General features: G+C 50.7%; 1 protein-coding gene across 1 annotated transcript in view; it reads right to left on the bottom strand.

Annotated features, from left to right (window-relative positions):
• Positions 1-241: 241 nt before the first annotated feature.
• The window catches only part of LOC129485105 (M1-specific T cell receptor beta chain-like), a 96,627-nt gene continuing 85,409 nt past the window's right edge, over positions 242-11,459 (bottom strand). The window contains exons 4-8 of the mRNA XM_063642312.1: positions 10,586-10,972; positions 5,770-5,811; positions 1,072-1,458; positions 539-556; positions 242-393 (exon numbers count right to left, since the gene is read on the bottom strand). Coding sequence (XP_063498382.1) covers positions 257-393; positions 539-556; positions 1,072-1,458; positions 5,770-5,811; positions 10,586-10,972 — 971 coding nt within the window. The 3' untranslated portion in view covers positions 242-256. The remainder of the gene's footprint in view (positions 394-538; positions 557-1,071; positions 1,459-5,769; positions 5,812-10,585; positions 10,973-11,459) is intronic.

Below are 11,459 nucleotides of genomic sequence, written 5' to 3'. Positions count from 1 at the left end.
GAAGAGAGAACATTTTCAGGGTCTCAGGGGCTATGGTGCAGCAGGAGTAGGGCAGGGGAGGCGAGCTCTGAGGCCTGATTTGAGTAGGGCTCGCTGGCTGTCTCCATCCTCCAATGATGCATTCTGTGATATTCCCTGCATTTTCTCCCCAGTCTGGCTTCATTATGGTTTCATTGAGATGATAGGATATATTAGGCTGTACTCTGGCTCTGAGATTCCTTTATGCCCATGTGTGATGTTCCATCCCCTGCCCCCATCATCTGCCCGATCCCACCCTCCTCCTTACCATGGCCATCAGCACGAGGGCACTGACCAGCACAGCATACAAGGTGGCCTTCCCTAGCAAGATCTCATAGAGGATGGTGGCAGACAGGACCCCTTGCTGGTAAGACTCTGTTGACAAGAACAGAGAGCATGTAGGTACCTGTGCACAAGTGGCTCTGGCCTCCCTCACGCCCCTGTGTCTGTGGATTCTCCACGCCCTGGTTCCAGAGCAGAGATGGCGAAAGATAGAGAGAAAAAGGAGAGACTCACTTACCGGAGGTGAAGCCACAGTCTGAAAGAAAACAGGGGAAGAAAAATGGATGAGAGAATGCTGCTTTGTAAGGACACTGAGCCTTACATCACAGGCTCATAGGCCACAAATACATGCATATCAGATAGTACAAGGTCAGCCTCCTTTGATAGCCCTGGTTCTGTCTCCCTCATGCTGCTCCAGTGCCAGCAACGTGGTCACTATGATCTTAGGAAACCAGGACCCCAGAAGGGAATGGGACGCACACCACTCAGATGCTGAGCTGTATGGCTGGTCCTCAGGGAGACCTGAAAACTGAGCTCTAAGGTGTCAGGATCTGAAGGAAGACTGAGCTTGAGGTGCTCCATTCAGCCTCTATGCTTCTTGGGGAGGAAGTGCACACCGTGCCTTGCTGACTGTGTGAACCTTGATCGTCCCACCTTATCAACTCTGGCTTTCTTCTGGATCTAGTCTTGTCCGCTACCTGGATCTTTCGATTTCCCCTGGTAGCTGGTCTCACCTAATCTCCTCCAGGCATCTCCCCAGGCCCCACTCACCGGCTCTACCCCAGGCCTCAGCGCTGACGTTCTGGGTGACGGGCCTGTCCCTGGCCTCGGTCCACTCGTCATTCTCCGAGAGCCCGTAGAACTGGACTTGACAGCGGAAGTGGTTGCGGGGGTTCTGCCAGAAGGTGGCCGAGACCCTCAGGCGGCTGCTCAGGCAGTATCTGGAGTTATTGAGGGCGGGCTGCTCCTTGAGGGGCTGCGGGTCCGTACTGACCCCACTGTGCACCTCCTTCCCATTCACCCACCAGCTCAGCTCCACGTGGTCGGGGTAGAAGCCTGTGGCCAGGCACACCAGCGTGGCCTTTTGGGTGTGGGAGATCTCTGCTTCTGATGGCTCAAACACAGCGACCTTGGGTGGGAACACGTTTCTCAGGTCCTCTGGAAAGGGAAGAGGGAATGGGGCTAGGGTTGCTCTGAGAGCTGTCTGGTCCTGGTGGGGGCTCTGTGTATGTGTGAGAGAGAGGGCAGGGAAACGACCATAATGAAGCACAATTATGTTACTAGGTCCTCCTTGCTTTGGGGTCACCAGCCTATTCCTCTCTGATGGTTCCACCCCTTCCTTGCCTGTCTTTTGTATCTACCCTATGGGTTGGCACTGCCCATTGTCTGTCCATACCCCAATTAGGCACCGCCTAACATTCTAGGTGATGTCTCGTCGTTGCCATTATTTGATTTCCTCTCTATCAATAAAAACTTGCCTACCTACTTCTCACCATTTTATGTGGAAGTTTTTTAACTGGAGCAAGGGATTGGAACCCAAAAAAACAAGATCCAAATCCTAGAACTTCCTTTGTCCACCAATGAGACTTTTTTTTGTTTTTTTTTTTTTTGAGATGGAGTCTCGCTCTGTCGCCCAGGCTGGAGTGCAGTGGCGCAATCTCGGCTCACTGCAAGCTCCACCTCCCGGGTTCACGCCATTCTCCTGCCTCAGCCTCTCCGAGTAGCTGGGACTACAGGCGCCCGCCACCATGCCTAGCTAATTTTTTGTATTTTTAGTAGAGACGGGGTTTCACCGTGGTCTCGATCTCCTGACTTCGTGATCCGCCCGCCTCGGCCTCCCAAAGTGCTGGGATTACAAGCGTGAGCCACGGCGCCCGGCCCCAACGAGACTTTTAAGACAGAAATTCCTATCACTTTTTTCTGCTTGTGAAATAAGAATCACCATTCTGACTTTGCAGAAACTGTGTGAAGGTTAAATTATGTACGAATTCAAAAAGCCCCCTCCCAAGCAGGTTATTTATATCAAATCTAAGGTGCTCAGGAATGAAGGGGAATCTGGGATGAGGGAGACATTTTGGAACTGGGGGCTTTCTTTAGATTTAGAGATGGCCTATTTTTTGCATTCACATGAGGACATCCTTTGGTTTTACAGTGCGTTCATGAGAATGTGAGGTTTTTTCTTTTTGTGGTGCATGAAGTCATCTTATCCATTCCTCTGCCTCCAGGTACCCCTGAGTTTTCTCAGCTCAGACGGATAGTAACCTTCCCTTGTTTCAAAATTAGGGACTCTTCAACCTTCTGTGTCTCTTTGCATCCAAATATTATATATAGATTTTTTCTCTACTAGCAAGTTTCCCAAATAAACATCTGATATCATCAGAGTAACTTTTCGCTACTAGTTGTGTTGATACAGTTTCTGTCCTGAGCATCTCCTTTGTAGATTCTTAGGGATGACATGTAAATGCATCCCCTTTAATCCCTGAGGACCCTTTTCATTTGGTTGAATCACTTCTTTTGGACCTGCCCTCCTACTCATCTTATCTTTTTTTTTCTTTTTCTTCCCATTGATTATTTTTCATTTCTGAGCAACTCTATTAAAATGAAGAAATATCAGTCTTAGGAGAACCTATTCCGAATCTCCTGGACAATGGATAGAACTTACTCTGACATTTCTTCACATTTGTATGGATGTGACCTCCTTCCTGGGTCCCCATGGGGCCTCCTGCTAGAAGGGCCCCCTGCTTGGTTTAGTGCTCTGCTGTCACCATGTTGAAATCCTAAGTCGTTTTTTAACAAGCCCCTGCATTTTCATTTTGATCTGGTCCTGCAAATTTTGTAGCTGGTCCTGCTTCCCATCATGTCAGTTTCCCTTCCTCCCCACAACTCCTACTTGCTAATTACTACTATGCTTCTAAATCTTTACTGGCTGGGCTGGGGCTGAAGTGGTAATATCCTAACTTCTATCTGCAGAACTTTCTTTCTTTCTGCTCTCAGCCTGCTTATTTTCACTCTCATCTCAAAAACCCTGGCTCTGGGAGTCTACCAGCCCTCCAGAATGCACTCCTTTGATTTCTTCATTTGGCAAACACTCAGTCCTCATTGTAAAAATTAAAAATGTTCCTTGACCATGTATGCTGTTCTGTAGAATAGTTATTGATGCAACAGGCATGGCAAACACTAGCCACCTCTCACTACACACCAACACACTATCTGTACATGAGGGCAGGGTCAACTCTACTGCATTCGTGAGTCCCTGTGGTATGGGGCTTGTCTCTGTGGGTGTAAGTGTGTGTACTAGTGAGCTTCTGGTGTAAGTGTGTGTACTAGTGAGCTGCTGGTGTAAGTGTGTGTACTAGTGAGCTGCTGTTGGCCTGTGCTCTACTTGTGGTTGGATTCACGTTAGGCAAAATTGTGATGTTTGTCTCACATCTTTCCAACCCACCTCTGACACAGACACAGCCTTAGTCCATTTCCACACTTCAGATCCTGCCCATCCTTTGGCACTGGGCTGACCCTGCCCCTGCCTCCCCAGTGACCTCCTAGGAGGATGGGGAAAAGAAGCATTGAATTACATCAATAATCTGTGCACTCTGCATGTTGATTATCTTTTCTTCTTCACAGCAATAGTAAGTAGTCGGCATTGTTCATTATATTTTATAGCTGAGGAAACTGAGGTTCACACATTAATTTGCCCAAGGTCACCACATCACAAAAGAACCAGAGGTTCGAACTCATCCTTTATCTGGTTCTAAAGTCTGGGTCTTTTCTGTGCCCCAGCTGACTGCAGGAACCCCACATTTCCTCTGGATACGCTTCACTGTAGCTGAGCCCCATTACACCCAGCTTAATGACAGCCTAACTACAAATGGTACAGGCTAATATACCAATATTGTGAGTTCTCTTCTCTGGCCTCAGGGCAGTCGTCACCAGGTAATGTTTAGGGTCCCTTTTCAGCTCTCAGGGCCTAAATCTTCCACAGAATTTTCCTCATCTCACAGGCAAAAATGTCTGCATTTTTATGTGTGTTTGTGGTGAATGAACTCCCTGAACATCTGGGCTGTTTAACCTAGAATACTTAGTGTGCTAAGGGAGATTTCAGGATAGGGGAGGGAGCTACATGGGGACAGGGGTGTTAAGTGTACCCCAGTGGCTGAGGTTATGTGCCCTACTCTCAGGTCAGCACCTCTTTGCTGACCAGCCCGTGGGCAAGCATGAGTGCTGTGCCCTCACCCTGGACCAGGGATCTCTGGCTTAGGAGGAACAGGAACCAGGAACAGGAGTTTTAAGTCGGATTATAGATCCACACTGCTAAATAGTAAACTTTCATTCTTTTCTTTACTGACTCATGTTCATCTCTCTTTTTGGCCTCTCTGTCCTATTTTTGTTTGGCAGGCTTTTTCCTTCTCTGTTCTACTGCACCTTCGGCTGCAGGATTTCTGCCCCGTAACACCCACCCGCCTGCCCGCAGCGCTGACCCCTGCCCACTCGCACTGTTCCCAGCGCGCTCAGCTCTTTTTGCCTACGAATAGCAGTTACCCCCACTCCTACGCATTTCCCAAACCAGGATTTCCCTTTGTCCTCTCCAGTCTCGCCTCTCCCAGTGTCCTAACAAATCCTTTCCTTCTCTATCGTTCACCTTCTCTCTAAACACCCCAGAAAAAAGATTAAAAGTGGCCTCGCCCTCTGCTCAGCTTCCCGGACTCTGAGCACCTCCCCACCCCCTCCCTCTTCCCCAGTCTTTTCCCAGGAGCGGGGAGGTGACGTTGCAGAGCTGACCCCGGACACTCAGCTCCTCCAGCTCCGGTCTGCCCTCTGACCCCGGGGACGGAGGGGCTGGAAGGTGGGGAGACGCCCGAATCTCACCTGTGACCGTGAGCCTGGTGCCCGGCCCGAAGTACTGCTCGTAGGAGCACTGAGGTGCACCCTCGCATGCAAACCTCTGAGGCTCCCCGAGCTCCTGCCCACCCTGGGGACCCAGCCCAGGTCTCCCAGCATAGGGCGGGACCGGGTGCCGCGAAGCAGCAGCCGCCTTCCACCTGAACGCCGCCGCCCGAGTGGTCCCGCGAAAACTCACCCAGCACAGTCAGCCGGCTGCCGGCCCCGAAAGTCAGGACTTCGGCCCCAGAGCACAGCCCGGGGACTCCCCACAAAAACCGGACCCAAGCCTCCCGCGCCCGCGCCCCGGAAGCCCGCACTCACCGAGCACCAGGAGCCGCGTGCCTGGCCCGAAGTACTGGGTCTCTTGGTCACGGCCCCGGAGCCCCACACAAAAACCCGAGCGCCGTCTCATCCCCGGTGCCCTGGCGGCCCCAGCTTACCCAGCACTGAGAGCCGGGTCCCGGCGCCGAAGTACTGAGTGTTTTGGCTCACAGCCCCGAGACGCAGCGCAAAAACTGGCCCTGCGATGCCCCCGGCGTCCCGGAGCGCCCCCTCCCCGGTTCCCCGGCTTCCGCGGGAGCCCCCGCTTACCGAGCACTGTCAGCCTGGTGCCTGGGCCAAAATACTGCGGATCTGTGCTCACAGCCTGGAGGCCCAGGACAAAAACCGGTGCTGCCCGCTCTGCTGTCCCAGACTCAGCTCGGGTCTTTCCCACCGCTGAGAGCCCTATCGCTCTCCCAGCACCCAGAACCGGGAGTCCTCGGCCCAGACGCCCAGCAGCGCCTCTCAGCACAGCCCCTCTCGGAGTGGGGCAGCTGCTCACCTCTGCCCATCCCGCCCTCTCGGAGCGCTCCGGAGCCCCAAACACCTCCTTACCTAGCACGGTCAGCCTAGAGCCTTCTCCAAAAAACAGCTCCCCGGTGTTCGCACAGCCCTGGGGACCCTGGCGCAAACCCCGCTTTCCCCGAGGAGGGCCCTGGTTGGCCCAGTGTCCACTCCCCTAAGAACAGGGTTCTGGGGTCGTGCAGGCTGGGCAGCCCACCCTCTCTCCCACCTGGAGCCCCCTTCTTACCTAGCACGGTGAGCCGTGTCCCTGGCCCGAAGAACTGCTCATTGTAGGAGCACAGTGGGAAGGGGCTGCCCAGAATTCCTTTTCCTTCCCCACCTCCCTTAGCACAGACAGAGGGTACACCCTCCCTCCGTTTCCTGAACCTATCTCTTCCTGTCTCGAGTTAGCTGGACACGGTAATCTGGATCTTGCATGAGGTCACCACCAATTTGCAGAGGGGAATCCACTTGGCTGGGGGACAACACAGTGGATTTGAAATCTGAAGGGGCATTGGTGGTACTGGAACGGCTGGAGCTGGGCGATGTCGCAGGCTAGACCTTGCCTCTTCCTAGTTTATGACCTGTAACCTCTCTGATCTCAGTTTCCTCATCGGAAAGATGGGACATATCTTTCCCTCAGTTTTCATCAGTTCTTAATAAATAATGCATGTGCAAGTACTTTGTCAAGAACAAGTTTTATTAAAAGTGCTGAATGATAATCCCACTTTGCTGTCTTGGCCTTCTTATTCCTAGGAAGCTGAGTCTGGACAGGGAGATGGACAGGTGCTCGCTGGGTTGGGGGACCCTGCAAGACCACAGCTGGGACCAGCCCTAGAGACCTCTTCCCACCTGATAGCTGCATTCCCTGAGCTGGGTGGGGATTCTTACTGCAGCAGGGTTTTTTGTAAAAGCACCTCCTCTACCTGAATCATCGTGCCCCCCCCGCTATTCCCCACAATGTTACACCATGATACAAAAATGTTTCCTCCCTGCTAGCCCCCCTCCCCCAACCACTGGGCAGAGGCAGGAAGCGCAGGTGGCAGGGGTTAGTCTGATTGTGTGGGGCTTGGAAAAGACAAACGCGCAGTGAATTAAAATGGGAAGGGCTTGGGGAAAGTCACAGTGATGGTAATGGTGGGGGGCAGAGAGGTCCCTCCTTGGAACATGCATCACCCTGAGCAGACCATCTATGTCACTGGGTCTCCCTGGTGGGGCTCACTGTGCCCACCTGTTCAGACTGGCATTTATAGTGAAGTGGGTGGGAGGAGCAAGGGGTGGCAGGCAGCTCATAGGAAAATCCACAGAGCAGTTGATGGCACCTTATAACAGGAGGACAAACAGTCCAGAAACCTCTATAATTTCCCTTTGTTCCGTTGCTTCCTGAACAAAGTCTGAACTCCATATTCTGCATTTACTCCACAGGTGTTTAGTGAACATCCACCGTGTGCAGGCTCCATGCTGGTTGCATGGAGGTAAGTTTATTCCCAGAGTGGCATGCACAAACCTGCCTTTCCAGTGCTAATTTTGATCACTCTCATTTCTGAACCTGGCAATCAGCTAAACGGGCCTACCCAGAGGTACCTAGCCTGTCATTAGAGCTTTTGTTCATGCCTCTGACCAGCATGGCCATTCCCTAGAGTGAACAACTGAGACCAATTCTTCCTTTGAAGAGATTGCCACCTTCTCAGACTCTTTCCTGATTATCCCAGTGAGAAATTGAGGGCCACTCTCTGACTGCATTTTACTAAGCAGTTCATGTTGCTCTTTCAAAGCATGGACTTGCATTTGGCGCTTTCTGTTCGTGATTGAGTTGCTCTGTGAACAGATAAGCTTCTTGGGGACTGTAATTTGGGTATCTTAATTTTCTTGGAAGTTGATAACACATCGTAGGGATATGTGTTTAATGAGTGGATGTGTGTACATGTGTGTAAATATAAACATATATATACACACGTGTGCATACATGCACACACGCATCTTTGAATGCATGTATGTGTTGCAGTAAACAGGGAAGCCTGTGGTGTAGTCCTATAAATGGAAGGGTAATGACTATTTCAGGCAGGACTTATGGTGATGATTGCTCCTGGATTGGGTCATTTTGGGTTCACTCATTTATTCATTTATTTATTCATACATACCTATGTGGTGTCTACACTAAACTGAGGTACTATACTATAGCCCTAGGATACTATCTTAAAATGCATCCTTGTTAACAAGGAGTTCATAGTCCCTGGGGGTGTCAGACAAATAAAGAGGTAGTTTCCAGCAAGTGTGATGTATCACAAAGAAGGTTATGCACAAGGCACTGTGATAGTAAAATAAAGGTGTATTTAATCCAGCCTCAAGGGAGGAAGAGGTAAGGAAGGGGCAAGAAAGGGCCAGAGAAAGCTTTTCGGAAGGGAAGACATTGGAGCTAAATCTTTAAGTCTAAACAGGAGTTATCATGGGGAGAAGAGTACTTTGTCACCCCAGGAGGAAGAGCACGTGCAAAGTGGCCTGAAAGAAGCAGCTCAGGGGCTTCAGGGATGAGAGAAGTGAGGAGAGTGTGGAAGGAGACAAGGATACTCATCGGGTCTCCTGTGCCACCTTTAGGATTTGGGACTCCATCACCATGGTGACAATGAGACAACAGAGAGCTTTTGAAGGAATTCTAGAAGTAGGAATGGGGCTGATTCTCAGTTTTAGATACCTTTATTTTCTAACCTTTCAGGAGTCATTAGGGGACATTTTCATTCTGGTTTAATTCACTAGAGAGAAACTTATAAACAGATTGGTAACTTAAACTGGAAGACACATCTTCCATTGAAAATAAGTTTCCAAGTCAGAGCCTCCCTTCTTCGTAGCTGGGAAATCAACTTGGTGAACTAATGAGGATGAATGGAGTGCTCAATAAGATAGCTGCAAGGAAGGTGGGTGATGCGTATGGAATCCAGCTTTGTTAGTCATGGGGACATGGCCAGCCAGAGGGTGAACACACCTGTATAGGTTGGTTCTTCCTCTGAGCACGTCTTTCCTGGGCAGAACAGTATAGTTGGATATAGAAAATTCCTATACTCAACATCTGTGTCTTCCTAGACTGTTCTAGAAGTAACCTGTTCAGCTCCCATCACTGCCTTTCACATTGAATTAACCTCTGCTATTGATCTCAAGGTGGGCCCCTCATCCCTCTTACATGAACAGTCTGCATTTTCCTTGAATACCTCTTGTTTCTATCCTGACTGAATGGAGAGTCACAGGGAGTTCAGAGACAGCCAAGGAGCTATCCAGACATTCACAAGTCAGAGTCAGGCCAGACCAGAACATTTTTATTGGTTTAGTCACTTAGACATGCTAAAGTCCCCCTGGGTTAGGGAGACTTCAGCCGTGAGTGTGCAGGTGTGCATGCACATAGGGGGATATCTATTGGGATGCAGAGAGATGAGAGCAGCTCTTCGGAAGCACTGGTAAAAGAAGAATGTGTATTGAAACCACGACGGGTTAGAAGCTCCTAACTCCACTTCCAGGGCTGCCTTCAGAAATCCTTTCTCTTGACCTACAGAAGAGAAAGTTTTGGGGGTTATTAAGAGCCAAGAGTTGTGAGGTTTGAGAGGAAGTAGTAGGGCCCATTGACCACACAAATAGTAAGGCTCATCACAACATCCATTGGGTTTTCAGGTGACTCCACCTTCTCCTTCCCAGCATGACCCTTCCACTGTGATCCTACAGAGGTGCAAGTTATCTTCTGAGGTACCTGAATGAAACCTCTTCCCTCCCTACTGCCCAGCTCCAATCCTGGCAGGGACTCTATACTTCTGGGTCTGAGTTGCTTGGTGTCAATGTGTCACCTCCAGCCTGCTGGCCCCAACCTGCCCTCCTGCTTACCATGGCCATCAACACAAGGGCGCTGACCAGCACAGCATACAGGGTCGCCTTCCCCAGCAGGATCTCATAGAGGATGGTGGCAGAAAGGACCCCTTGCTGGTAGGACACTGTTGGCAGGGAGAATGGACAGGTGGGTACCTGTGCACAGGTAGCTCTGGTCTCTCCCACCCTCCACCCTCCAGTGTCTGTGAGTTCTTCACGCCTTGGTTCTAGGTCAAGAACCATGAGAGAGGGAGAGGAAAAGGAAGGGCTTACTTACCTGAGGTAAAGCCACAGTCTGAAAGAAAGCAGGGAGAGGAAAATAAATGAGATACCTTCTTTTCATAGGCAATTAAAAGTAAAGTCAGATTTGCAGTTGGCACAGACTCCCAGGCCCAGACCAGCTTCCTCTGACAGCCCAGCACCTCCTTTCCTCTGCCATGCCAATGTCAGCCACATTGTCCTTGCAATCCATGGCATGTGGCAGCACTGAGGGGGCTGGGGGGCACCACCCAGATGAGAGTTACACAGGCCACATAGAAAGGGGACCCAGTTGCTTGGCTCTGTTGGGCTGAGAATCTGGGAGAAGAATGAACCACAGGTGCCCAATTCTCCTTCATGGTGTGCGCTGGTTCCTTTCGTTTTGGATCTAGTCTTGTCCACTACCTGGATCTTTCCATTTTCCCTGGTAGCTGGTCTCACCTAATCTCCTCCAGGCATCTCCCCAGGCCCCACTCACCTGCTCTACCCCAGGCCTCGGCGCTGATGATCTGGGTGACGGGTTTGTCCCTATCCTGGGTCCACTCATCATTCTCCGAGAGCCCGTAGAACTGGACTTGACAGCGGAAGTGGTTGCGGGGGTTCTGCCAGAAGGTGGCCGAGACCCTCAGGCGGCTGCTCAGGCAGTATCTGGAGTCGTTGAGGGCAGGCTGCTCCTTGAGGGGCTGCGGGTCCGTGCTGACCCCACTGTGCACCTCCTTCCCATTCACCCACCAGCTCAGCTCCACGTGGTCGGGGTAGAAGCCTGTGGCCAGGCACACCAGCGTGGCCTTTTGGGTGTGGGAGATCTCTGCTTCTGATGGCTCAAACACAGCGACCTTGGGTGGGAACACCTTGTTCAGGTCCTCTGGAAAGGGAAGAGGGGTTGGAGCCAGGGTTGCTCTGAGAGGTGTCTGGTTCTGGTAGGGGCTCTGTGTGTGTGTGAGAGAGAGGACTGGGAATGGGCTGTAATGAAGCACAACTATGTCATTCTAGGCCCTCATTGTTTTGGGGTCACCATCCTAGTGTCTGTTGCTCTCTCTCCACTTTGCCCCTTCTTTGTATGCTGTCCCATGGATGCACATTGCCTACTATCTCCCCAGCTTCCTATGGTCACATTATATCCTGATTATCTTGGCTGTTTTTACTGAGGTTTGTCTGATCATCTACCCAAATAATTTATCTCTGTGTCTTTATTTTTCAAAGCCTTGCTTGGTACATGGCTATGTAATCCTGAAACTTGAGGTAGGAAACTCTCATTGGTGGTATAATTACAGTAACTAAATTGATTTTTTCTAATTATAATTTTCCTTTTTTAAATCAAGATGTATATATTTGTCTCATGGGGTAGTAAT

Source organism: Symphalangus syndactylus, chromosome 6 (assembly GCF_028878055.3).
Source record: "Symphalangus syndactylus isolate Jambi chromosome 6, NHGRI_mSymSyn1-v2.1_pri, whole genome shotgun sequence".
In the NCBI taxonomy this organism is placed as follows: Eukaryota; Metazoa; Chordata; class Mammalia; order Primates; family Hylobatidae; genus Symphalangus; species Symphalangus syndactylus.
The sequence above is the reverse complement of the archived record's forward strand: the minus strand, read 5'-3'. Positions and strand labels throughout refer to the sequence as shown.